Here is a 27,896-nt window from a genome sequence, read left to right as displayed (position 1 = left end):
GTGAGCTCCCGACAGCAGCGGTGCAGCCTGCGCCCACGGCGGCTGCCCCGCGGCGCCGCGCGCAAGCGGACGGGCTCGGCAGCGCGGCCCGGACAGGCGGAAGCGCGGAAGCTTCCGGGGCGGGGCCCGCGCGGGGCGGGGCGGAGCCGCCGCCGCTGCCCGGTGTCTCGCCGTCCGGCCGGCGATGGGGGAGGCCGGGCCAGGGCCGGGGGTCTCGCCGGGGCCCAGGGAGGCGCCGGAGCCCGAGGAGGACGAGGCGACGGCGCCGGCCGGCGCGCGGGGGAGCCGGGCCGTGCCCCGCGGTGGCATCCGGGTGTTGAAGGTGAGGTGAGGGGGGACCGGGGCCTGCGCCGTGCGGGGCCGCCCGCCCGCTCCCGTACCTCGGCCGGGCGGGGACGAGTCGCGCGGTGGGGCCGCTCCGGCGGCTCCGCGCCGCGGTTGGGCACTGCCCGCCTCGACCTTGGCAGAGCGGCCGGGCGGGCCGGGGTCTCCCCTGCCTGCGGCCCGGCGCGGTGCCCGTGGGGCTGCCGCCGGCTCACGGTCCCGGCGGTGCTCCCGGCAGCCCGGGCGAGCGGCGCGGAGCGGCGGGGCTCTGCGGGCCCTCTGCCCGTGTGGAGGGGTCGGGCCGGTCACCGCGGCCGCCGGGTGCCGGCTCGGAGGCAGCCGCTGACGCTCCGGTTCCGCTGCCTTGCAGAGAAACGTGAAGCGCAACGGGAGCAAGAGCTGCTTGAACAGGAGCCGGTTTGGCTCCCGTGAGAGGGACTGGCTGAAAGAGGATGTCGGACGAGGCTGCGTGTATGTTTATGGAGGAGATTCTGCAGCTGCAGCTTCTTCAGACTTGCGCCTGGTCCTCTGCACGGTGGAGACGCCAGCGTCCGAGATATGCGATGGAGAAGGGAGGAAAAACCTCTTTCTGCAACTTCATGGAGACCTTGTCAGGTGAGGGCTGAGAAGGGATAAACGGGCTGGAAGCATTGGCTTTAGTCTGGCGGGGCTCTCTTCACTGTGTGCCTCCATAGGGAGCAGTCGGATGCAGCCCTGAGTAACGCTGTTCATAACACTGACGCGGTGGTGTGCCTTCTGCACATCTGGTTTGGCCATAGGTGTGTTAGCTGGGAGGGTTTGACTGGTGCTACAACCAGAAACATGTCCTCTTTCTGCAGGTAGAGGCTTCTGTTCGTATACTCCTTTGCTGTAGTCTGCGTTATGGACATTTTAGCATCCAGAAAAATTAAGCTATTGAAGAGGCTGTACTCACAGTAAGTTTCACTTATTCGGTTATTCTGAATAAGTGAAACCTGTAAGGTGCTTTCACAGTTATGTCATGTAATATTTATGTGTTAGTAATTTTCTTGCTAAGAAGAGTTGCCAGGTAAATAATTAAAGGTATACAGAAAGATAGTATGGTAAGGGTTGTATAAAGAAGGCTTAAGCATGAGGTTATATATTTTATGCCTGCAATTGATTTAGGCTGAAAATAGACAGCTCAGGTTTTAATGTCCATGAACTTTATGCTGTGTGGGTGTATTAAGGACTCCTCTGGATTTACAACCTCCCATTAGGTTCGTTAAGATTTAGACTTTGCATTCGTTCTTCTGGACTTAAGATCCAGTTATAAAGGTGCACTCCTGTCCTCAGGGAAGAAAAACTTGCTGTAGTCTCCTTTCCTGGAGGCTGAGCAGCCGTGCCAGCGCACATTGAACAGGACTGGTGGATGGTTTTTGATAGTGAAACAATAGTCTTAAGTTGCATGTGTCCAGATTTTAAAAATATGGGATGTGTTGGGTGAGGCAGGGGAAGGGAGGGCTCATGGTGAGGGATGTGAAGAATGGGATGGGGTTAAAACTGCCTGCTGACAAAAGGTGTTGAGACCTGCTGGCTCTGCCGAGTCTGGTTATCAGAACCAGGGATAGTTCAGTTAGAAGCACTGCTATCTATAGATAGGTAGAGGCTATCTAGATACATAGATATCTTTAGGGATAGTTGGACACCTTAACACAGCCTTCGAGGCAGCTGAAAATCTCCATGTGTTGCTTGAAGAGTTTATAAGGGAATTGGCTTGTTTTGGAGCCTAACAGGGAGCAGATTTGTCCAGTGTTCAGAAAGAAGAGCAGACCCTTACTGCAGCTCATGGGAAAGGCTAGGCAAAGCTTGTAGGTGCATTCAGAGAGGAACATTTTGACTTTGTTTAGCTTTTGAAATAGCTTTTTTGTTTGAATTGTTTTCAGTATCTGTGTCTTTTCTCATGCTTGGAAACCATGCCTGTCTTTGATTTGTGGCAGGCTTTGCACTGGATCTGCAAATCAGTCCTGCTACCAGTGTTTTGGAAGCAGGTACTGAGTTGTAAATGTTGACTTCCCACTCTTGCTGCCTCTTGGTGTCTCTAGCACTTTGTCAAGCTTTGTCTTTAATTTAATGAAGTGTTCTCTATTGCAGAGTGTCTTTTGCATATAAATCTCAGAATGTATTTGCCACAGAAGAGATCCCTGAATTACTTCCCGCTCAGTAAAGACATAGGAGTTCCAGTATTGCTTCAGTAGCATCTGTGTTATTAACAGGAAGCAGGCCTGGATGGGACCTACCTGTGTGTCCACAGGAAGATGACAGAACACTCAAGATATTCCCATGCCTTGTTGAGATAATTCCTTCCTTGTACAAAGTTTGCTGATTACTTTAATAACCTGTTCACAAATACAAATTACTCCATTAAGCATCTGATTGCGTTTTACTCTAGGTACATTTGTCTCCAAACAGCTTCTGAATTCTTCACCCTTATAATATCAGTAGGTGATTTTCAGAAGCTGAGTATGGCAGAGATTGATTTGGCATCTGACTTAGAAGATTGAAAGCTGGATGATGAACGGAAGAATAACAGAATTCACTTTAAGTATTCAGTGGTGTCCTCGTGATCATTCTGCATTTCCTTTTAAGGTCTGTGCACAGGGGAATCAGTTTCTGTCAGAACTTTCTTTTCTTCTCCACAGTGCACCTCAAGGATCTTTAGAGTTGTTCTAGCCAGAATCTTTCCTTATGTTAGCAACCTTTCATGTTCAGAAATTATGCCTTCCAGCAGAGGGGAGGATTAAACAAACTAGCATGGATACCTTCTTTGGTATCTGGACACCCTTCACAACAAAAATTTAAACTACAAAGATTTGAACACCTGACTGTTGCTTATGTTGCAGTTGCAGCAGGAGTTTTAGAACTATTGCTGCTTACTACTGGCTTTTCTTTCTCCTTACCCTGTGCACCTTCGCTTGACAGAGCTGCTTCTGTGATGAGTGGAAGTGTCCAGTATCTGATATGTGATACTGATGTGGATGTAGTGGGCTGTCTGTGTCAAATAGCAGGTGCTGTGACAGGCAGGGTGTTCTCCATGTGTGCTAGCATCCAGTGCATTTGCACTGGGTGCAAGATGAAGTTTCACATCTTGTAAGAAAATTAGGGAGTTTTCAAATCAGCATTCAGATTAATGCCCTGCAGCACTAATTCATAGAATCCCAGGCTGGTTTGTGTTGGAAGAGACCTTAAGGCTCATCCAGTTCCAATCCCCTGCCACGGGCAGGGACACCTTCCACTAGAGCAGGTTGCTCCAAGCCCCTGTGTCCAACCTGGCCTTGAACACTGCCAGGGATGGGGCAGCCACAGCTTCTCTGGGCACCCTGTGCCAGCGCCTCAGCACCCTCACAGGGAAGAACTTCTGCCTAAGATCTCATCTCAGTCTGCCCTCTGGCAGGTTAAAGCCATTCCCCTTGTCCTGTCCCTACAGGCCCTTGCCCAAAGCACCTCTCCAGGTTTCTTGTAGCTCCTTTAGGCACTGGGAGCTGCTCTGAGGTCTCCCTGGAGCCTTCTATTCTTAAGGCTGAACCAGCCCAGCTCTTGCTGAAGTAAAAGATGAGAAGAATAAAAATAAGGAAACATCAAATCTCATCTCCAGAAGGGGGAAGTATGGTTGGATACAGTATCCAGCTTTTTCAGGAGTACCTCAGAGAGTGTTGGGCAACATGTAGAACTGTGATTTAATTTGTGTGGTGTGAGTAGCGCTTATCTCTTTACTGTATAAAGGTTCTTCCTGTATTCTGGTGTACAAGCATATCGTTCAGCGTGTACTCACAAAAGCCTCTGTCCATTCAGCAGCCAGATTGGAGTGTCTGGTTTTTCCTTAGGAGATCTAGATGCAGACTACTTGAAGTGTTCTTTTTGTGAGTGACGCTCAAGCACTTATGGTTCCTGAGCCATGAGTCACATGCTGGAAAAGCTGTTTTCTGGTGAACAGAAGTCTTTAATAGCAAGGGAATTGAAGTCTAAGTGTAGTCAAGGGAAACTCGGGCAAGGCATTTGGAGATCCAGTCAAATATCTCATATTCTTCTTGGATTCTGCGCTGAATAGTGGAGAACACATCAGGGTTTACTGTATTGGAAGTCAGCATTGTTCGGTGCAATCTATTATTTATTACAGTTTCTAGTAGCTTGCCTGTTCCAGGACACAGGTACACAGGTTTGTCATTTCCAAGATTACCTCTCTCTGTTTCCGTAACAAAAAAAATAAAGTGGTAATGTAAATCTCAGTTACATATTTGTAGAAGTGCTTGGCTCTAAACTTCTAGATCTTGGCAGAAAATCTTAAAAAAGATCAAGAGCCTGCATTTGAACTGAAGAAATCCCTTCAGAGAAAGAAGCACTGAAGGCATTGCACTCCTTTGACCCAGTGCCTTGTCCCGTGTCCATCTCACAAAATGGGGAAAGAAAAAGCATTTCTTAAATCAGCTTCTCATGCTGATTGTATACAGAGCTTTCTTGTAGTTGGACTAGGCTCTTTTTCCAGGAGTTCCAAGAAACTGAGCAGTGTTGGAGTGATTGGTGGTGCTGCAAGTGGTGATCAGCACTGTTTGAATTTCCATTCTCAACTGCTGTTTACTTTTTGGGGAGTTTTGTTTGGCTTGGAAGCTATTTTCCATTTTACTTTGGAACACATGGGATCTGGTCCTTGCTTATAGGCTCTCCAAATTATGTCTGCAATGAGATGAGAAGTCTTCTGAAATAAAGTGGATGACATCAAGTGAGGTCATCCCAGTTGCAAGAGGCAGGTTAGACTTGTGATACTGAGTCAAACTTGGATTCTGCTTCTGAGACACGTTAAATGGTACCAGCAAATTCCATGTGATCTAGAGATTTGAAATTTGATGGAATTAGAACTAAATAACTAAACCTGAACAGGTGCTGCCTTAAACCTTAAACTCACTTTCCAGTCAGTCTAACAGGGGCTAGAAATACTTGTACTGAATTGCTGGCAGGTTGAAGAGCAGCAATAATGTGAGCTCAGTAATTTGGCATTATGTACCTTGAACTCCTGTGGATTCTGAGCATTTGTTCCACTTGTTTTGGAAAGTTTTGGTGGATTTGCATTTCACAGGATTTTTCTTCGAAGAAGGCATCACAGATAATTGGGAACAAGGCAGAAAACTCTGTCGTTGTCATATATGTGTGTCAGCATCTGAGTTGGTACCAGAAGAGAATAGTTAGGCCCGGGTAAGGAAAGGGGTGGATTGTGCTTTCTGCTGAAATTTATCTGAATTTGCATTAAACTACACTGGGTCTCTCTTTATTTCCTTTTCTTTACTGGTTTAAAGAAGGGGCAGAAAGAAAACACAGTTTCCAAAGCTTTTTCTCTTTGAAAAAAAGCACAACCACAAACCCCCACAACAAACCAGCAGTAGCAGCAGCAATGCCGTGCATTGCTGACAGTCACCTGATTACATTTTGAACTTCAAATTAATGCATTAATATTATCCTCATGTATGAGTTTTGGAGTGTACTTACAGTATGCAGCAAATTGTTATCTCTGACATTGCTTTTGGTCACATTGGAAGCTTCATGAAATTAGGATAAACCCTAAAAATCAACCAAAAATTATGACTGCTGGCAGACACTATGAATAAATGTTTTCTATGGCTAGGGCAGCTGATGTTTCAGAAACTAAAATTTAGATCCTACTAATCCATTCAAGGAAGGAATAAGAACAGATTTCCAAATGGACCAGCGCTACCAGGGAGGGATCCTTCGGGTGGATTTGAAGATGCAGAACAAGGTCTTCCTCCTTTGTTTGTTAAATAAAGCCTATTTATCGGTTGAAATTTGCCAATAACTTTCCAATTATATTTAGGCTGACTAAAGACTAGAGTCTGCAAGGCCTAATATAAGTTTGTTAGTCAGGAGAAGCTCCAAGAGACAATTTCTGAAGTTAGAGGAAGGAGGTTATCTCATGTGCAGCCTTCTGGCTAGCAAGTTGATGTATTTCCATGTAGAACAAAAAGGGGGAGAGCCAAGTTGCCCTAATCGGGTTTAGCAAACTTTGAATGGTAAGAACTGGTTTTCTGGATCAGCTGCATATGAACTACATTGTCTTTTCAGGATGAAAATGTTGTTGTTTTGGACGATAACTTTGAGAGTAATCCTGTTTCTGATCCAGAGATCCTGTGTGTGCAGTAAAGAGTTGCAGTGTATGTCCTTGAAATACGTGAGGTCATTTTAGTTTTTGAGGCGTGTCCTGTTGACTACAAAGAAAGTCTGGATGACTAGATAGTTGTAAATGGTGCATGTTTTACGAAATCAGTTCCACCTCGATTATGAGATGCTATTTATAAAGCTCTTGGTCATAGTAGAAATGCTATAGTATAATCATTAAAAAGAATCAGAAATATTTTTGTTCTTCAGTTGAGAAGCAGCAGCAAGATTCGGTACATACAGTAATAAAATACTTTGCGTTAAGACATACAGTGTAAATGATCTATGTGGGTCAACAAAGTTTAGTAGAAAACAGGTCTTACCAAATAAACTTGATGCTTAGAAATTTCAAGCTTGGTCACCAAAGGCATTAGTCATTTTTTGTACATGATGTTGGATGGGACTCTGAGCAACCTCATCTAGCTGGAGATGTCCCTGGTCATGTATTCCTTACACTTTAGCTGCAATGAGACTTGGTTAATCTTTTTTGTCTTCTCAAACTGCTTTCTTGTATGTTTTGACAGGCGGCTGGAGCCCACAGAAAAACCCCTTCAGATTGTGTATGACTACTTGGCTGGGTTAGGTTTTGATGATCCTGTCAGAATGCAGGAAGAGGCAGCAAACTCTGATCTCAGCTGTATGATTCGGTTTTACAGCGGTAAGAAAGTGTGTGTGTGCACACTGTTCCTATTCCTGTAGCTTTAACTATGAGGTGGAACTCAGCTGAAGCCCAAGTCATTGACCTTTTGGGTTTTTAAATGGCTGCATCAAACACCCAAAGTACCAGTAAGCATTTCTTAAAATAATGAGTTTTCAAGATTAATAGAAAAAAAATCCACAATTCTCTAGTTCTTTTGATCTTATCTGTGGCTTGAGAAAAGACAGCTCCACGGGAAGACACGGGGCATTTGTTTCCAGTGTTTACAACCAATGCCTTAGAGATCCTAATGAGACAAGAAACAATTGCAGTTCAGTCTAGATATGCCTGAAGATTGTACTTCCAAAAGGTGTATGGATATGGGCAAGGTGGGTCTGTAAATAGAGAGTAAAAGTGCCAGCTGGTTAACCATAATGCAGGCTGCTATTAGAAACTAGTGCATTTGACTACAGAAGTGAGACTTCTGAGTGGCCTGTTGAGTCAGTTTGAGCAGGATCCCATGTGCATAAGGAGGAACAGAATGAGAGTCATAGGCCCTAGACATTGGTGTATGCTGCTAGCAGTCAGAAAAGGAATTCATTGAAGTGAAGAGGAAATGTAAAAGGAATAAGGGGGAGGAAGGCTGATAGTGAAAAGATTTCATTACTTTTAAATACTTCACCTGTGTATTTTTTTTTTTTTGCATTTCAGAAAAAAATCAAAGTGCTTTTAATGGAAAATTGTTCTTGCATAGAGGAAGTGGGTAGGCTGACAAAGCTGCTAGCCATCATTTGTTTATTCAGTATCAGAAAAATGCATCGTAAGGAATCAGCTTCTCCACCTCAGACAAACCACTTCTGTTTGGGAGCTGTGTGCAGAAGAGGCAAAACAGTGTAGAAGTATAAAAGAGATGGAAAGAAGTATAACATGCTCAACTTATACGGTTTGGGTTTATAGGACAAGGAGCAGGGAGTCGGAAGCTATTTCAGCTGGAATGAGGAGAGGCATCAAGTATAGGGCTGTAGAGAACTTCTGAGGAAAAAATGAACATTAGGTATGTCAAGCAGGAGCTGCTGAAGGTTCATGAACAGTGACTCAACTTCATGGAACCAAGTAGGCAAAAAATGGAATTGAGTAGTTTCAGTCAGTATGGGAAGGTAATCCTGCTTAGAAAGAGGCTGTGGAGGAAGGATTATAAGGATTGAAGAGTGTTCAGGAAACCCGTTCTAAGACAGTAAAAGAAATGCTGACAAAGTGGTTCTTAAAGGTAGGGGTGGAATTAGAGGAAATGCTGTGGAGGATTATGCAAAGCCTGCAGCTGAGAACATAAGGAATGCCAGAGAAACATTGCTTAGAATAGTAGAGTCACAGAATGGTTCGGATTGGAAGGGACCTTTAAAGACCACCTAGTTCCAACCCCTGCAGCATTAATTCATAGAATCCCAGGCTGGTTTGTGTTGGAAGGGACCCTAAAGCTCATCCAGTTCCAGCCCCCGGGCACGGGCAGGGACACCTTCCACTAGAGCAGGTTGCTCCAAGCCCCTGTGTCCAACCTGGCCTTGAACACTGCCAGGGATGGGGCAGCCACAGCTTCTCTGGGCACCCTGTGCCAGCGCCTCAGCACCCTCACAGGGAAGAACTTCTTAATATCTAATCTAAATCTACCTTCCTTCAGTTTATAGCCGTTGCCCCCTGACCTGTCACTACAGGCCTTGGTAAAAAGTCTCTCTGTGTCTTTCTTATAAGCCCCTTTTAGATACTGAAAGGCTGAAGAAAGGTCTCCCCGAAGCCTTCTCTTCTGCAGGCTGAACACCCCAATCTCTCAGCCTTTCTTCATAAGAGAGATGTTCCAGCCACCTGACCATTTCTACAGCCTCCTCTGGGCCTGCTGGAGTACTGAGAGCAACCTTCATGTTTCTCTCACTCCTTAGGGATGTCTCTCGCATTTCTCTGCTCTCTAAACCACGACAGGGTTTTGTTTGTTTTGTTTTTCTTTAAAGTGCAACCTGTTTTGTCTTTACTTGTTCTGTACAATAACTGATTGTTACAGCTCTGCTGCTATTTGTACTCGCAGCTGAGAATGAAGAACAAAGGGAAAAGAAATGCCAATGTCCCATTTTTCTTTAGAAAAGCCATGTCAAGTGGAACAGTTAGATCGTATCCTGCTCTCTGGAGTATATAATGTACGCAAAGGAAAAACCCAGTTGCACAAGTGGGCAGAGCGCTTGGTAATCCTCTGTGGTACGTGCCTCATTGTGTCCTCTGTGAAAGACAGCCACGCTGGGAAGATGCACATCTTGCCTCTGGTTGGAGGAAAGGTGAGGTTTTTTTCTTTAATTTCCTGTGGCTTAGGAAAGAAGATATTGTAATGATGGGTATTACCCACAAGAAGTTAATCTAGGTTTTTGTTACAAATTGCTCCACGAACATGTGCAGACAGTTGTACAGCCCCTTTCTACATGCTTTGCTTAGGTGGTAGTCTTAAGGCTAATCAAAGGAATAGACACTAGTTTTGCTTTCATTTTAGTAGCCGGTGTTGTGAATGGGCATTCAGGAAATGATTACTTCTTGGATCTACTTCAGCAGAAAGATATTGAGAAGGATTTACCTCTGTGTTTCTCTCCAGTAGCTACACCTGTCGTTTAAGCAAAATGTAGTGTTACTGGTAGTCAGTAGTACCTCCCCATACACCTCAGATCCACTGTCATTGCTGGAGTTCATGCAGACTGTTGTGGTTTCGATTCTCCCTTTGTAGGTGGAAGAGATGAAGCGCCGGCAGTACACACTGGCTTTCACATCTGCTGGAGCACAGGCTCAAACGTACCACGTTTCCTTTGAGACGCTGACAGAGTACCAGCGGTGGCACCGGCAGGCATCCACGGTGAGGCCCGGCCAAGGCCCGGGTGGTGGGTGCAGGGGCAGGAGGGGTTTGAGATGCAGCAGAGATGAAGCTGGGATGCCAGGAGATGTTCCCAGACACTTTCCAGCTTTCTTCATTTCTTGGGTGCTCAGGACTACAGAGATTTTCCTTTAGTCTTATTTTGTCTCTCTGCCTATGCAACAGTGTTGAGTGATAGTTCTGCATTGTTTTCACCCCTGCTGCACCTATTGAGAGCAGCTAATCACAGGTCACTAGAGCAAACCCCAGGGACTGGTTGACTTTACAGACATGGAAACTTGTAAATTGCACCTGTTGCTGTACTTGCACCTGCCTAAACTGTGGCCTGGACTGGCATGGTGCTACCTTGTTAGGCTTGAGTTAACACAGACATCGTAGGTCAACAGGGAAGTGTACTTTGTTCAGAGCTGCGTCCTTACTCCATATTGAAGTACAATTAGATGGTGATAACTTAATGCTGAGCCACACTTTGACCTCATATACATATATATATATAACATTATGAAATACAACGTGAGTTCAGGATAAAGCAGGTTGTAAAATCTGGAATGAAGGACTGAAGACCTTGAAACAAAGCATTCTTAATGAAAGGAGATCTGATACTTGCAAAGACTTCATAATGTGTTGCAAAATCATAATTTATGAAGCCTTTTCATCATAACAGGTTATGGTTCCAATATTATACCCTGAATAATGTAACAAAAGAAAGTAGGAAGAAATCGCTAGGCCAGGCAGAGGTTCTGTAAACCTCGAAGGACTTAACTGGAAAGTCAACTGCTTCCTGTTGCTGCTTACATCTTTGGAATGCACTCGGAGGTTATGCTTTCTCAGCAGAGTTTCCTCAGCCAAAGACAGGGTTTTCTCTATTTCTTTGGTTCTCTTGCGGCCTAGTTTTTAGAGAGTTCCTGTTGCATGTACAGAGCAGGGCTTTCTGTGTGTCCTAGTTGGTATCCAGGTAAGTGTCCTTATCAGGGGGCTTGCAGAAACAAGAGTAGCAAATGGCATAAATTCATACTCTGTGGGCTCAGTTTCCTGCATGGACTCTATCTGGCAGGTACAAGGGGTTCTTTCAGGTTCTTGCAGCTTGTTTAGCGGTTTTTGGCCTTACATTAGACTTCCAGTGAAAATTGTTGCACAGTTGCAGCTTTTCCTCCTCTTTTTCAGGTTGTGTCTATGCGACTTAGCATGGTTGATCTTTCATGCTACAGCCTTGAGGAAGTACCTGAGCACCTCTTCTACAGTCAAGACATCATCTACCTCAACCTACGACACAATTTTATGAGATCAAGTGGAGCAGGGAGTCTTGACTCTCTTTGCAGGTCTGCAAAGAATTCTTTTTCTTCTACATTTGAAGTTCTTGACCTGTGCATCCAGGAATGGAGAGGAGGGGGAGTGTATTGCCCATGCTTGTGGGGATGGGAAAAAGATTGATCTTCAGGAAGCCCTAACAAATGAGGGGCCCAGGAAGCAGAACTGAACAGTGCAGGCAGCCATAAGCTTCCAACAATTGGCAGTATTCATAAACTCCCTTCCAGAGACCGTTTGTGCTAAGTTTGGTCTGAGATGAGCCCTGTGGAGTGATGTGCCATTTGTATGGACAAGATGCAATAGTAGTTTAAGGCTGCTGGCTAAACAGAGAACATTTTGGGGTATAAAATAAAAGGTGAGGGAAAGCATTATGCTGCTGTTGTGGGTGTTTGTAAGGAGAAGTACAGATCTGAAAAAGCCTATTCTGGTAAGTTTTTCGTGTACATTTGGAGTTGTCAGAGGGCCTGTGAGACTTCAGCTTTGTTTTGGGAAATGGTAATGATCTGCTTTTAAGAGAGTAGCAGTTGTGAGATGTCATGGAAGCATAATACAGTCATCTTAGGTAAGTGAAGGAGTCTGACAGAAATATTTTTAAATCAATTCCTGAGAACCATAAAAATCTAGAGGAAGATTAGTCTTGATATCTACACTAGCCATGCCAAAAAGAATGCAACAAATTACTCTATGACTTTTGAAAGCTGTTAAGAAACCTGTAGTAATATTGTCAAATGGCTCTGTGTTTGGAACACATTATGCCTTAAGAAAAATGTATTTGGAGAAACTTTGCAAAACTACTTTTTGTTTGTTTGGTTGGTTGGTTGGTGTGGGTTTTTTTGTTCTGGTTTTGTTTTTCTCTAGGGATGTATTACCAGGTTATTTCACTTTTCTTCCTACAGAGTAATGAGATACCTAAGTATCCATGAGGATATATGGGGGGAAAACATTGCTCACCTGTGTGAATTCCTTCATTGAGAGTCAGAGTCTAGTCTGGTTTTGTTTCAATTCCAAACTTGTTTAAATGTTTTCTAACTACTGAATTGTAATAGACTCTGTTATTAGAAAAGCTGCTTAAAATAATTCAAGATTTTGCTTTCTACTTCTCTTCACACACATTATATGATGTTGAAAACTGTATCAGAGCTTCATTTTCTAAAATGCGGTGTCCTTGGTTCACAGGATCAGCAAAGGGGCTTGAAATTTCTTTTCACCTTGCATGTAGTCAACAAGAGATCTGACATGTCAGAAACTCGACTCTTTTCCTGGCAGTGACTATGTCTGATGAAGCCGAAATCCTCAAACAAACAAAAGCCATAAAAGAAGCCCTCACTTCACACAATCTTGAATAAACAGGTAGCATTAGGTAGCCCACATAAGGCTGCTCATTGCCTTTTGACAAATTTGCTTTCTGAGGTTTTTAGGATGTTTATCAGGTCACAGCCCCAAATGAAGAAACTCGCTTCCTTCCAGTAGGTCTTATCAGTGACCAGATAAGTGTCAGAGACTGACAATTCCAAACAGCAGAATTTTTTGCAATGGTCAGGTCTCTTCCCCTGAGGAAATGTTTGACATTCTAGGAGTCTAATTAGCTATAACTGTAATAATGGAACAGAATAATTAACTAAAAGGGAGTTATTAAGCAAAGAAAATTAAATAACCTCACCTATTTTGTTACATCTTCTAGCTTATTTTGTTTGTAAGGTACTGCCTTTCAACTATCTCCCTTTACTGGAAAGCATTATCAAGTTTGATCTTCATTGATAAATGTGTGTGTGTGCACATGTGTATACATAGTGTGTGCCTATTATTACCATTCTAGCTAATTGATACAGGGTTGCACTGGGATGCTTTGGCAGCAGAGCAGGATGTTGTATTAAACTCAGAATGTTTCAGGCCATCACCAGTTTGGGCTACTGAACAGAGCATGGGCATCCCATTGCGGGTTTGTGGCTGTGTTTCCACACGTCTTTGCTTAATCTCAGTATGTCCTGTGAGAGTGCAGGCCAAAACTTGAGCCATAACTATTTCAGGATACTTATTCCCTCTAATACATGGTTCATGTATAGAGCTTGAATGAGAGTTGGGTTTGCATTCCATTCCTGCATCCCTACTGCTTGAGAGTACTGGGGCAAAGGAGAAGGAACAGAAGGGGAACTGAGAAGGCTTTTGAGTATTGTCCTCCCCATTGAATATGACAGTCTGCTCAAGGAGTATCAGAAGAAGCTGTGTCATGTACCAAGTTCCCTCCAGCTTTTGGAAACTTTAATGCTCCTTCTGTGTTTGCTTTGATATTGTTCCAGAGGGATGACAAAAGTCATCTATGCTATTGCATTAATGCCATGCCTCTTGGGGCAGCTTCTCACCACACTCTGCTAACCACAGGGAAAGAGCTGCTTGGTGTTAAGGACAGCTGCCATACAAAATGCCATTGTAGAACTCCAGAAAAAGCAGTTTCATGAACATGTTTTCTGATTTTAAAACCTGACAACTGTGATCTGCCTTAAGTCTCTTAAAGTTGAACCAGTTAATGAGAAAGCTCAAATCTGTAGGTGTGTCGTCATTGTTTCCTCCTTTTCCATTACTGAAAATGAAGTTCTGTGTGCAAGCTTCTGATTTTTTTATATCATTGTTAGATCTTTGCATCCTACAATATGTTCCTTTTAGGAAGTTAGCAGTACAGCATCTTTCACTTGCATTACAAGAGCGTCTCTCTGTGGCCGCAGCAAATATAAAATGCCTGGCCTTTATTTAAATGACAGGGTGCTTTCTCAAAGCAAACAACCTGTGTTAAAGTTTCAGATATGCTTGTTCTTTTTAAAAACGCCACCACTACCACCCCCCCCAAAGATTATAAAGCAAAACAGAGAAATATAATGCATTGTTCCTACACAAATTGTTCCAAGTATCCTGAATCTGAAAAAGGAGTCACTATAAAGAAGAAAAGATTTCAAAACCTTTCAGTCTTGTGCTTTAAGACATCTCCAGCTAGGAGTAATATTCTTCCTCAAGCTAATTAACCTTGGGTTTGGTACCTATACTTACCATTGCATAACAAAAAGTATGGTAGTTGGAGCAGATTGATGAACTACATGTTTCCAAGAAGTACTTCTCTGTTAGATTCACAGTTGTCTCATAAAAGTATTATGACAATTTTCCCACTAATTAGTTTCTGATGGTTCCAGTTTGGGATGATGTTCTTACTTGGGGAAGAACACTTTTGTTTCCTGTACAAAGAGAACTCTTTGAGAAGAACCTCTTGCATATTACCTCAGCCCATGCTCGATTTCTTCTCTCTGTTTGGACCTAGCACAGTGATAGGAGCTGGAACAGGCAACCATCTGAAGACAGGTGGGACTGTAGCGACTGAGGGGGTTGTGTCAGTACTTGCGTGGCACTCACGCAGGTAAATTGGCACTTTAGATGTGGAATCTCATCCAAAGACCTATGGATGCAGGTCTTGGGGTTTCACAGCATGAAGTCAGTGCTTTCCTAGTTTTCTCTTGCAGAACTCCACTAGGCTTTCTGTTGTGCCTAGCTTGAAAAGGATATTCCCCTCTTCTGTTTAATTCTCTGAACAGTTCCAGTTAATGTTTTCAGCTACTGTTTTTCCAAGCTGCACAATTATAGTCTGTTAAATAATTCTTTGAAGGTACATTTTCTGAACAGAATGTTTTCGGACTCCTTAATCTTAGTAACAGTCACTGGGAGGAAGCCTGTCAGGAGTCAGGGTTCAGAAGGTTATCTTTGCCCCCCCCCTCCTTTTTCCCCCCCCCCCCAGTAAAACCATGGTAGCATTACCCCTGAGGTACAAATACCATGACTTAAAATCAGATTTGTGCAGAAACTCCCATAGTGAGTTAGCTGACTGTATCACCAGTGTATGACTTAAAAATTCTTCATAACTTGTTTTGTATGGTTTGCTTTGAGACCATGGAGGTTGTGAATTAACTAGTATTCTTGCCAATAGGTTTTCTCAGTTGAAGAGCCTGAACCTGTCTCATAATAGATTGGGAGAGTTTCCTGTGTCACTGTGCGAGATCTCTACTCTGACAGAGCTTAATATTTCCTGTAATGGCCTTTGTTCCTTGCCAAGCCAGATTGGCAAACTGTTGAAGTGAGTATATTCTGTTCATCTGCGGTCATAAACATCCTTGGTTCTTTGGCTGAGCACAGCTGAGAAGAGGGTATGGCTTAGGAAAGTGTGCGTGCTGGGGCAGCTTGATCTGTCCATGAAGACTGAGTGATGGATTTGACTCCAGCAGAAGGTCAAGAACCAAGATGTCCAATAAGGTTTGGTTTTCCTTGAAAATGAAGATACCACAGTATGTTTATACAGTTGCCATTTAAAGTCACTGGTATATAGCAAATTAGCATTCATCATTTGTGACTTCCTGCCTATTCTACTACCTATGTAAAATATATTAGTGTAAATCAGTTTTCTAACAGAGATTAATGGATTTTGCCTGTTTTGGAGTGGCCAAGGAAGACATGTAACACTCAGTTATAATGCCTTGAATCACAGGTGCCACCTTGCTGAAGTGGAGTAAATGTGAAGGCTGGGTTGTTTTTTGCAGGGTTTTGTTTGTTTGCTTTTTTACTTTGGGGTGACTTGTATGATTTCTTGTGGGTTTATGTCCAATTTTTATGTAAATTTGAAAGCATCTTGTTCTATTTGCATCTGCTGCTGTCTTGCATTCCCTTGCCTGCTGTCTTCTCATTTTCTTCCTATATTCTCTTGTAATTCTTTTTTTTTTAACTACTATTATGATGGTGCCTTATCAGTTAAACATAAATATTATGTTTCCATAAAAACAGTTAGGAGTTTCTAAAGACTGTGCTATCAGGGCATTTCCACAACTGCGGGTGGGTACAGTGGAACATGTATGGAGATCAGTGAGGCTTTGCAGAACTAGGGAAGAATACATATGCCTCTCAATTTCAGAGGCCTAGCCTGTGGACCTTATTTATATGAGCAGGAGCATGCTGGTTAAATTGCTGCAGTATTCATAAGTGTCACACACAAAAGGGATTGCAGATTTCTTAACTGTTTGCAAGTTTCAAGTATAAGGGTACCTTGTAAGACCAAAGACACTCAGGTGCAATTCCTTAATCAGTACTACGAAAACATTACAGCTGCTGATGTAGAAAAGATGAAGAAACATGATCCAGGTGAAATATTGTCTGAAGACAATTGTACTGCTTCTCAAATAAGTTAATGTGCCTTTTTCTGGAGCTGCAGAGGTGTGTGACTTTCTGAATTTCTGTTTATTATTTGCATTTAAGGTTTTCAGTGCTGATGCAGTTTCTATTAGAGTTTTAATTTATTATATAAAATTTTTCTGCGGTAACTTCTTGCAGAGGTCTAGTGACTTTTATCAGCGCTAGTATGTTTTGATGGCTTTCTACAGAATTGGCTCAGGTTTGTGTTAGAAAGAGGGTTTTAACATGGAAATACTTGAGTAATGCCCTCTGAAAATTTTGTCTTAAAGTGTTTACTGGAATAAAAACATTCTCCATTTTCCCCAGTAGCTACCCAGAATGCATAAAAGCTTAAGCTTAGGTAAATTTAAATGGAAGACTGCATTTGTTTAGATAAATACTGATATTGAGCTATTCATTCCTTGTGGCCTGCTCTACCCCAGCTTGTATCTTTACAAAAGGTGTGTACACAGCTACACTGGATGTAAACAAGTAATTTCCAGAGCAATCTTTTAGCTATCTGCAAGCTGTGAGGGAAGAGCTGTGTGCAGGCTTATGTTTTCAGAGGTTTACAACTTAGTTATGTGTTCAGTCAACTTTTATGACTCCTTGAGCCTTTATCTGTAAGAACTTTTTATGGCCCCAGATTGCATTTCTGCCACCACTAAGCACTGTTCAGAAAGTTCTTTGTTGGAACATAATCATAATGAGGGAATTGTATTTTGTGGGTTAGAGTCTCAAAAGCCGTGTAAACTTTAAAACAATTAATCTTGCAACAGAGAGCTACACTATTCATTTCTGAAGGTCTGAAAGGACAACTAGAATGTAAAACCTGTTACCAGTGTGTTAGTGGGACAGTAATTGTGATTAAACTGTGCCATTTGTAGAAAAACAAGTGATTAAATTACCTTTCATTTACAATGTAAGTACTGATTTGTGTTTTAGTTATGCTAACTTGGAAGTTTACCTCCAAAATAATTTAGGAACTGTTTGGTATTGTGTACACTCAGTTCCAAGCCTACTACATGCATGATAAAAGTACTTCTTGTGTATAAGAATAAAATTAGCTGTTACGTACCTTTAAAAAATAGCTACACTAACACCACTGATATGGAAAAATTCACTGAAAATGCTAAATGTGATGTTTACTTCTCTTTGCTGAATTATTTTCTTTCTCTTTTTCACTGCTTCAGTCTCCAGACCTTATGGCTTGATGGGAATTTCCTCACATCCTTACCAGAAGAAATGGGAAATCTTCAACAGCTCAGCTGTCTTGGGCTTTCCTTCAATAACTTCTGTGAACTTCCAGCAATTTGTGAGAAGCTCATCCTCATAGACAAACTGGCCCTGGCAGGGAATGTACTAGAGACCCTGGACCTGGCAGTGCTGAATCGTATGAGTCACATCAAAAATGTGGACCTGAGGTAAGGGGTTGAAACCTGCATATGGTTATAAAACAGATTGCTACTTCCCACTTATAGCAAAGGAGCTGTGTTACTTCTAGCACATTTTGTAATAAACTAGGTGTAGGGTTTTTTCTCTTACTGATTTTTTAGCTTTTAGGGAGTTCTGTTTCTAAGGGTGCAGTGCAGAATTCACTTAGAGCTACGTTAACTGACTAGTGCCTGAAGCCACTGAATGCGATTCAGCCCTTTTGTTTCCTCTTTTGATAATGCTGTTACCATGAGCTGCTGCAGTTCTTTGATCTCTCTGACCCTTTTTTGCCTTCCCTTGGCCCTGAGATGAGATCCTGATTCTTCAGGCTGCCAACTGCAGAGCTCTCAGAAAGGGACAAAGAACTTTGTGGTGAGGCAGTCTATTACCTAGTCTCTGCATTAGCTTCCTGTGTCATTGCAAAGTAGCTGTCTCTTGGCCTGGCTTCTCATTTCTAGATTGGTCTTCAGAATCTCTTAAACACTGGGGAATAAGTAAAACAGTTTCACATAGCAGTGCAGACAAAGGAAGTGTTTTTCTTTGTATTCACTGCCTGAAATCCATCACTGCTCCTCACACATTTGTCTGTGCTTATCTTTGGCATTAGCCTTCACCAGAACTCTTCCTTTCCTCTCCTGTCTTCTCTGTTCTTACTGACGTCCAGTGGTCAGTGTCCTATTTTCTGACTTTATAACTCTTATCTCTGAGTGTTTAGGCTGAACAACCTGAAGAGAGCAGCAGCTGACACTCTGGAGGGGAACAAATCTGTGACGTACATGGATTTACGAGACAATCAGATGACAGATCTGGACCTGAGCTCTTTGGGCAGCCTGGAGCAGCTGCACTGCGAGCGGAATAAGCTGAAAGAGTTGACACTGAGTGGCTTCTCCCTTCGGGCCCTTTATGCCAACAGCAACTGTACGTCTTTCTGCCTTCTTCACTTATTTTCTTCCTTCCAAGCCCTAAGAACAAAAGAGAACAGCCCTTTGCCCTTGTCGTGGTTTAAGCCCAGCTAGTAACTCAGAACCACGCAGCCGCTCGCTCACTCCCTCCTTTCTTCCTCCCCCTGCTCCCAGAGGGATGGGGAGGAGAATGGAAACAATGTAAATCCCGCAGGTTGAGATAAGAGCAGTCCAGTAACTAAGGTATAATACAAAACCACTACTGCTACCATCAATAATAATAATGATAAGGGAAATAACAAGGGGAGAGAATATAAAACTAAAAGCGGAAAAGGAAAACAAACACAAGTGCTGCACAATGCAACTGCTCACCATCCACTTTCCAGCCCAACCCGAGCAGTGATCTGGGCCTTCCGGGTAACTCCCCCCAGTTTCTATAGTGGGCATGACGTGGTATGGAATACCCCTTTGGCTAGTTCGGGCAGGTGTCCTGTCTCTGCTTCCTTTCCTCTTGTTCCCCTCCTCACCGGCAGAGCATGAGAGACTGAAAAGTCCTTGATCGAAGTAAGCATTACGTAACAACAACTAAAACATCGGTGTGTTATCAGCATTGTTCTCAGGCTAAAGTCAAAACCACAGCACTGCACCAGCTACTAAGAAGGAGGAAAATGATTGCTATAGCTGAACTCAGGACAGCCCTCAACCCACAGACAAAATACTTACACTGATGTTACAGTAATGAGACCATGTGTGATGGATCTTGTGAGGTCATTTCCTAGGGATCACATATGCCTGTATGTGCGCAGACTGTGTAATAGGGGGAGGTTGTGGTGTGAAGTTACTGTCCAGGGAATTCCTTTTCCAGTGAGATCTGTTTGGGAATCCACAAAGTAAAAAAAAAAATAGAGTTTTCCCTTGTTCTGGTGTCCCATGTGGCAGATGGAGAAATGGAATAGCGAGAAGCTCTTGTGCCATATGGCAGATGTATGAAGTGTGAACTCTGTCTTAGGAAGGATGAGTAGATACCTTGAGTATCCCTAAAGTAAGACTGAGTCTCACTTGCTAGCTGGTCTGCTGCTTCTCTCTGCTTTCCCTCTGAAGCTCTGCAATCATAATTATTTGCTTTATTTCATCAGGTCTGTCAGCTGTCAATATTTATCCAGTTCCTGGTCAACTGACTTGTCTAGAACTCTCCCAGTAAGTGACTGTACACCACAGAATATAAAGCACGTATATGGACACCTTTGCTGTTTTCTGCAGAAACTGTCTGGAGCTTTTAATCTTTTGAAAGAGTTGAGAGCAATTGAGGGAAGGCACTCCATCTTCACTGGAAAGCCCAGCACTAAAGAATGATGACCCAGACCAGAAGCCCTTCTGAACCTAGTCTAGGTGACTGGCTGTCCTTCAGCTGTAGGCTGTAATTAGCACAAAAAGCCAAGCAGGGGCCGCTGGACAGCTTACTGGGCTGAATGGTGGGAGTCTGTGGAGCAAACATTTAGAGTAGCTGCCAGTGATCTCTGGCATCATTGCCGATGCCTGCCCTTGGAGCAGTGTTGTGAGACCTGACCACCTTTTGCTCTGGTTCTAGGTTGAAGCACAATAGCAGGATGACATAGGGTGACCTGTTCTGCTGGTGTCAGTGCTGTAAACCAAAAGCCTAATCATCAGGGCCTTGCATGAAGACTTTCTACCAATCCTGCACCAGTTCAGCTGGTGTTACACAACTACCCATGAGATAAATTCCACATGACTAGCTTGGATACTATTGTTCATTTTCTGCCTATTGTTTTTGGTCTGGCTGTCACTAATGTCATGCAGCATTCAAACAGGGTATGTTCCATATGGTGTGCTGGTGTCTAGCTTTTTCCCCTTGCTTTTCTCAGCAATCAACTGCAGTGTGTCCCAGACTGGGCCTGTGAAGCAAAGAAACTGGAAGTTTTGGATATGAGCCACAACCTCCTTGTGGAGCTTCCATCGAGGTCAGCAAACCTTCTTATACAGAGCTGAGCTTTCTTCTATGGTGAGCTGAGTGGGGAGAGAGAAGTAGTGCTGTTCCATTTGCTTTATTCCTTGTTGTGCAGAGATATCATCCAATTATTTTCTCTGTGCAGCTTCAAAAATAGTCTCTATTCAAATGTTGGAAAGAACTGACTTCCAAATCAGCTTCGTGAATAATAGGAGCAAGGTAATTTCATCCTATGCTTCTGGCTTCTACTGCAGCTGTTTGCACTTGAAGTAGAACACACTGCCGTGATTTTTTTTTTTTTTTGTTATCATAGTATCTGTGAACATAGGTCATAGGTGAGGCCCAAATAAGCCTTGCATTGCCCCACAGAGATTTCATCTGTTACCTTTCACAGGGAGATAGCAGAGATATGATACATCTGATCTCAGAGGTAGCTTACAAAACACATCATCAGCCAACTCTTCTCCTTGTTTCCCTTTCAGTTTCTTCAGAAATGCAGTAAAGGGGAGCCAAGAACTGAGGTAGTTTTGCGGATGTTTTGAATGACTTCTCCAGGGTACCAGGGATACCATGGGAAGGAGCAAAACACAAATATTCTTAGTCTAACAAGTGTGTTTGGTGGAGTGTGATTGTAATGAATGAGGCACAGTCTCTAGGGTAAGCTATATTGGAATAGAGCAGAAGGGTGGATTACAGTGAAAAAATTTAGAGAGCAAGTTGAAGCAGTTAAAGCATTAGGTGTAGGAAATTATCTCAGCAGTAACATTCTAATGGTTGTCAGAGACGACTGTATACATTAAAAGCAAGAAAAGGAAGTAACAAGGATGCAGGAGTGACAATTTAGAAAAGAATTTTAGCCATGCCAGTGGATGAAAAGGACCAAATTTTAAGTATGTTATGTTAAAAAAACCTGCAGAATTCAGATGCAGAAATACATATTCTAAAAAGATACTTAAGCATCTTTAAAGATGCCTAAGTGCTGGAATTAACTGCATCCAATGGGGATCTCTTGCAGTATGTGTTTGTCGTCAACACTGTATATCTTGTGCACAGTTAGAACTCTGCCAGCATTCACTTCCAGCCAGTGATCAGGTAAATCCATCAGACTAAAGCTTAAGGAGCCTCACACAAGGGGATATCGTTCACTGTGAAGTTGTCGGATGCAATTCTTCTTGGAGACAGCTAAGTGTAAAAGAGTGGTGACAGTTTTGGGTGGAGATACCCATCCAGCTCTGGGTGAATCAGCTTGAATGAGAAAATTGGTGTATCTATATTTGAATGGGTTTTGGTTTGCTTTTTCCCCTGCCCCCCTCCTCCCCCCCCCCAGTATAATTAGCTTAGAGAAGCCACAGCATACAGAAAGAAATTGAATTAATTGATCTGCATGGAGCAGTGCACTAAGGAAGCTTTAACATTCAATGCTGCGAAGCTGTTCTGTGCAGGGCAGTCAGAACATAAACCCAAATTACCACCTCATGCAAATGGCCGGGTTCTGGGCAATGCCCAGGTGTGTTCAGATATCCTTTCTCAGAATTCCTGCAAGCAAGTCTCTGAAGTTCATGGGGATAGAGGCCTTTTCCTTCAATAAGCACTGCAGTTCTGGAGAATGTGACAGCAGCCCCAGAAGTAACACAGGAATGCTAAGCAGCTGCTTAAAGCTCTGGATTTAAACTGACACAGGGGAAGTGCTTCTTTCTGCTTACAAGTGAAAACAGGCATTTAAATGCGTCCTTTCTGACTTCTCTTTTTCTGTTTGCCTGAGAGAATGCTAGTCACATGCTCACAGTCATATCACAAGTTACTAATCTGCAGTAGCATAGAGGAAAATGTACATTCACTTGGAGGCATTCAGAGTGACTTGAGGCACCTTCTACCATGTGTGTTCTTACGCTTTGTCATCGTTTACATTTTATGAATCAGTCTATTTTAATTTTTCTCTGCTGTACAGTCAGATTATAACAGATTAAATACTACCTTTTCCCACACCAGATGTGAAAATGAGTGAACCAGGCTGACAGACAAACCCTGTGTCTTTCTAGGATCCTCAGCAGCTTGAGCCTTCGGAAGTTGATGGTGGGGCACAATCGTCTGCAGAGACTTCTGCCTCTTGTAGAACACATTCCGCTGGAGGTGCTGGACATTCAGCACAACCTGTTGACTAAACTCCCAGAGACGCTCTTTGTCAAGGCTCTGAAGTGAGTGGCTGTAGCAATTGTCTTTTGTCTGCATTAACCTTTGATACTATAAAGGCTGATAGTGGCACCTGTGTGTCTCTCCTTGCAAGGTGCCATTTGCATAAGAGATAATGAGGCATGCAGTGTATGAGGTGGTAATTCAGGTACCATAAGGGAAGTCATCAAGCTAATTCGAGAGAATCAGTCCATGTTATGGTTTAATAACAGATTTAATTAGGCTTGCCTAATCCAACAGTCAACTGAAAAATTAGCTTTGGTTGCAACTGTTTCTAAGATACTGCCTGAAGAGCTTTGTCTTTAAAAGCAGTGCGTAAATTTGGGGGCAAAGGAAAGAAGCCATATGGATTTTCAGATGTTTCAGCAGAAAATACATCATGTCATTGGAGAACAGCGAGAGACACCCTTACAAATGAACAACCCTTCATAACTGACTATTCAGTCATGAATCAACCCTTCTTTTAAAGACTAAGAGTTTATGTAGTCTGCTTTCACCAGTATTACCCACACCCTCCACAGACGCTTCAGAACGCACTTTTACTGTAAAATGCTGTGTGCATCTGCAGTGCTATATAACTATTAAGTCATTAGACTCATAAATCTTAATGTGAGTAGGGATGTTACACTGTGTTGTCTGGCCTCCTGTCTAATGCTGTTGTTCTGTCCACACTGGCATTTGTATAACTCCTTTTCCTGCTGTTAATGGAGTGGTTTATATGATGTGAAGTCTGATTTTTGCCCTTGCTATGGTTAGCCTCAGGTACCTGAATGCATCTGCAAACAGCCTGGAGTCCTTGCCCTCTGCATGTACAGGGGAGGAGAGTTTGAGCATGCTGCAGCTGCTTTACTTGACCAGTAATAACCTCACAGATCAGTGCATCCCTGTCTTGGTGGGACACCCAAGCCTACGGATCCTGCATCTGGCAAACAACCACCTACAGACTTTCCCTGCAAGGTAGGTGAGGTTGGCGGGGGAGATTGTGCTCACCAGGAGGATGTTGCCTGTGTTCCTGCAATTGTGTATGAACTGGGGTCAAAGCACGATGCTCTCCCTGTGGCTTGATGACAGAGCCTGCTATTCCTACACACACCTGCACTGAGGAATAGCATGTTAAGGGGGATTAGCACAGGGTTCTGTTGGCTGCAGTGGTTCTTGTCCTGGAAGAGTTGGGGTTGTTCAGCCTGGAGAAGAGAAGGCTTCGGGAAGACCTTGGGACCTTTCAGTATATAAAAGGGGCTCATGAGAAAGGCACAGACAGACTTTTTACCAAGGCTTGTAGTGACAGGACAAAGGGCAACAGTTCTAAACTGAAGGAGGGTAGGCTTAGATTGGACATATGGAAGAAGTGTTTTACAATGAGAGTGGTGAGGCGCTGGCACAGGGTGCCCAGAGAGGCTGTGGCTGCCCCATCCCTGGCAGCGTTCAAGGCCAGGTTGGACACAGGGGCTTGGAGCAACCTGCTCTAGCGGAAGGTGTCCCTGCCTGTGGCAGGGGATTGGAACTGGATGAGCTTTAAGGTCCCTCCAATCCAAACCAGTCTGGGATTTTATGATTTTCCAAGTGTAGTTTAAGAAAACTTCAGCTGTCTATGCATAATGATAAATACACTCATCACTTTCATGTAAATCTGTTTATTCCTACAATGTACAGACACAGCTTAGGGGTTTTTGCCAGTTTTAAGATTAAGTTACTACAATCTCCTGCTTTAGTGCTTTACAAGTCAGGTGTGAAGGGATCTGTCTGTTATATAAATCCAAGCCAGGCTTGGGGACCCTGAGCTCTTATGAGAGCATCTCTTAGAACTTTTGGTCTCCTGTCTATAAATTAGAAATGTAGCTCATAAAGGGCAGTGTCTCTGGATACCTTATCTGCAGGGTCAGAAAGTGCCAAGTTCTTGCATGTAAGATGTAGTGTTCTTTTGTTTCCCCTTCAGCAAACTTAGTAAGCTGGAGCACTTGGAAGAGCTGAACCTGAGTGGTAACAAACTGAAAACAATTCCCACAACAGTGGCAAACTGCAAGCTGCTTCACACACTTATTGCACACTCTAATGAAATCAGCATCTTTCCAGAGATCCTGCATTTGCCCCGTATTCAGGTATTCTTATGGAGAAGGTAAAGATGTATCAGGGGAAAGTTTGGGCTGGAGGATGAAGAGTAGCTGTTAGTGGAGGAACTGGAGATCCCAGCATTCTGCTTGAACAACCCAAGAAGGCGGCACAGAATATGCATTCTAGATCTATTGATCTAGAGTTGATCAAAGATGGTTCGTTTCTCATTCGTCTTTACCCTTTGTCTCTGACTCAATGTATTTCTGGTTTACTACCTGAGACAGGAAGTATTAAATAGCTAGGCAGATCTGTACTTATAGGCCTGCTATTAATCTTTAGTGTGACCTATTCTTTTGGTACTGGAGTCCTTGCTATTGCAGGTTATAAGTATTTGCTGCTTATAAATTGTTCTTCTACTGATAGATCAGACCCATTTTCAATGACCTGTTTGTGGGATACAATCAACAGTGGGGTTGTATGATGTTTGGAAAGAGCACTGGAGTAACTCATCACATGACGCAACAGAGAATATTGTGTTTTCTTTGATACTGCAGTTTGTGGACTTGAGCTGCAACGAGTTAACTGAAATCCTAATCCCTGAGGCACTGCCAGGTGCCTTGCAAGAGTTGGACCTGAGTGGAAACACAAACCTGGTGCTAGAACACAAGACACTGGATGTCTTCAGGTGAGCCATGGAGATGCCAACGCAGTAGTGACCTGCACAGGCAAGAGTAACCCTTCCCAGGAGGGAAATGGGATAGTAAAGTGTATCACAGCAGTTAATGTTAAAATGTCCCCTAGTTTTCTGTCTTATAGGAAGGGAAAAGTCTGGGGCCAAGTCATCAGAGCAAGGAAACAATTTCTCAGGTGGTATGAGGTTCTCCCAGCTGTATCTGGCAGGAGCAGCTAGACATCTCCAGGAGGCCAAGACCTTAAACTCCTCTCCTTGGTGCAGTTCTTCCCACAGGCTGCTGTCTAAAACTCTAAATTGGACAAGGTGCTTTGGCCACAAACTGCTCAGCAGGGTCTAGGAGACAATGACTTCTGTTCTTCTCTCTCTGTAGTCACATTACCACGCTGAAGATTGATGCTAAGCCCTCCCTCACAGCAGACTCAGCACTCAGTTCTACCTTCTGGAGTCATGGAGTAGCTGAGATGGCAGGCCAAAGAAATAAGTGAGTATTGTGGCCTGCTGGACGCTGACACTTTGTCTTCTCAGGGTGCTGGGTGGAATGCACTCTGAGCACCCAGGCAGATCTGTTTTGCTTAGGAGCTCATCTGTCCCTCTGTCTCTCCGGATCTCCTGCTAAGTCTTAGTTACTCAAGCCTCCAGCATTGTCCTTTCCCTCAGTTTTCACGCTTACCCTGGGACTGTGCTCACCACCCTGGCAGAGATGCTTTTTCTTTGTCTTGGTGCTGTGCCCACTGCCATCTCCTGAGTGTAGGCAAAGAGGGTTTGAGAGTTCCAATAATAAAATGCAGCTCTGCATTCCACAGGGCAATGAATGTGGGGCAGGGGCTTTGCTACCCTCTGAGAACAGCACTCACATCAGGGTGCCTGATGGCTGTGGTTTTAGGGACCATATAACCTTTTGAGGTATATTAACTTTGCTTATGTGCTTTTCTAACAGGCTGTGTGTGTCATCCCTGGCTCTGGGGAACTTTGCAGAGGGGGTGGAGGCTGTGTATGGCATGTTTGATGGAGACAAGAATGAGGAGCTGCCTCGCTTGCTGCAGTGCACCATGGCCGATGTGCTCCTGGAGGAGGTACAGCAGTCAGACACCATGTTCATGTCCAACACCTTCTTGGTCTCCCACAGGTAGGACAGTGAGCAAGCTGGTCCTGGTGGGACCTGCATAGGTATATCACTTAATGTGTTAAGTGGGGTGAGGCAGCCCTCCAGAATGCCTGTCACTGGAGTCTGGAGCCTTCCTACACCTTCTCCTCCAACAGGAAGCTGGGTATGGCTGGGCAGAAGCTGGGTTCCTCTGCTGTCCTTTGCTATATTCGTCATGATGGGGCTGATCCAGCCAGCAACTTTTCTCTGACGGTGGCCAATGTGGGGACGTGCCAAGCCATTCTGTGCCGAAGTGGAAAACCACTGCCTCTCTCCAGAGTCTTCAGCCTTGAACAATGTTCAGAAGAAGCCAAGAGAGTCAAGGAGCAAAAAGCCATTATAACAGAGGTTGGTTTGGACCCTCTTCAGTTCAGCTTCTACCCTCCTTTAAAAGCTTGGTAGAAATAAATGAGCTCTGCTGCAGGGAAGAGGATGGCATGAAGGTGTTCAAGTGATTTTTATGGTGCTTCCTGCTCTGCTGCTGTTGCTGATTAGCTATTCAGAATGGCATATACTTAAAACACCTATTATGGCCTGAGAACTATAGGTGCAGGATACCAAGGATGGCTTGGGGAGAGAAGGAGGAAAGAAAATAGGTGTGGAGCTAAAGGAGGGGAGACCCGTAATGGAATAGTTCAGGCTGGAAAAGACCTTTAAGTCTAACTGTTAACCCAGCACTGCCCAAGTCCACCACTAAATCATGTCCCCAAGCACCACATCTACATGTCTTTTAAACACCTCCAGGGATGGCAACTCCACCACTGCCCTGGGCAGCCTGTTCCAACGCTTGGCAACCGTTTTGGGAAGAAGTTGTTCCTAATCTCCAGTCTAAACCTCCCCTGATGCAGCTTGAGGCCGTTTCCTCTTGCCCTATCACATAGTACTTGGGAGAAAAGAGCAACCCCACCCCACTGCAACCTCCTTTCAGGTAGTTGTAGAGAGCGATAAGGTCTCCCTTCAGCCTCCTTTT

General features: G+C 43.8%; 1 protein-coding gene across 1 annotated transcript; it reads left to right on the top strand.

Moving 5' to 3' along the window:
* The first annotated feature begins 122 nt into the window (after positions 1–122).
* On the top strand, positions 123–27,186 carry PHLPP2 (PH domain and leucine rich repeat protein phosphatase 2). Its single transcript, XM_030512388.1, has 18 exons — positions 123–322; positions 695–939; positions 7,029–7,162; positions 9,269–9,459; positions 9,897–10,022; positions 11,205–11,359; positions 15,313–15,459; positions 17,738–17,968; positions 18,694–18,896; positions 20,017–20,077; positions 20,764–20,859; positions 22,886–23,041; positions 23,793–23,993; positions 24,973–25,135; positions 25,643–25,773; positions 26,153–26,263; positions 26,720–26,855; positions 27,043–27,186. The coding sequence occupies exons 1-18, from the start codon at positions 185–187 to the stop codon at positions 27,103–27,105; spliced, it is 2,688 nt and encodes an 895-aa protein (XP_030368248.1). The 5' UTR covers positions 123–184; the 3' UTR covers positions 27,106–27,186.
* Positions 27,187–27,896: the final 710 nt, after the last annotated feature.

Source organism: Strigops habroptila, chromosome Z, assembly GCF_004027225.2.
Source record: "Strigops habroptila isolate Jane chromosome Z, bStrHab1.2.pri, whole genome shotgun sequence".
Lineage (NCBI taxonomy): Eukaryota > Metazoa > Chordata > Aves > Psittaciformes > Psittacidae > Strigops > Strigops habroptila.
This window is presented reverse-complemented; position numbering and strand designations above follow the sequence as displayed.

Coding starts and splice junctions, on each gene's coding strand:
- PHLPP2 (XM_030512388.1), top strand. CDS start 185: ATGGGGGAGGCCGGGCCAGGGCCGGGGGTCTCGCCGGGGCCCAGGGAG. Junction 17,969..18,693: donor ATCAAAAATGTGGACCTGAG/GTAAGGGGTTGA, acceptor CTGAGTGTTTAG/GCTGAACAACCTGAAGAGAG. Junction 26,264..26,719: donor ATGGCAGGCCAAAGAAATAA/GTGAGTATTGTG, acceptor CTTTTCTAACAG/GCTGTGTGTGTCATCCCTGG.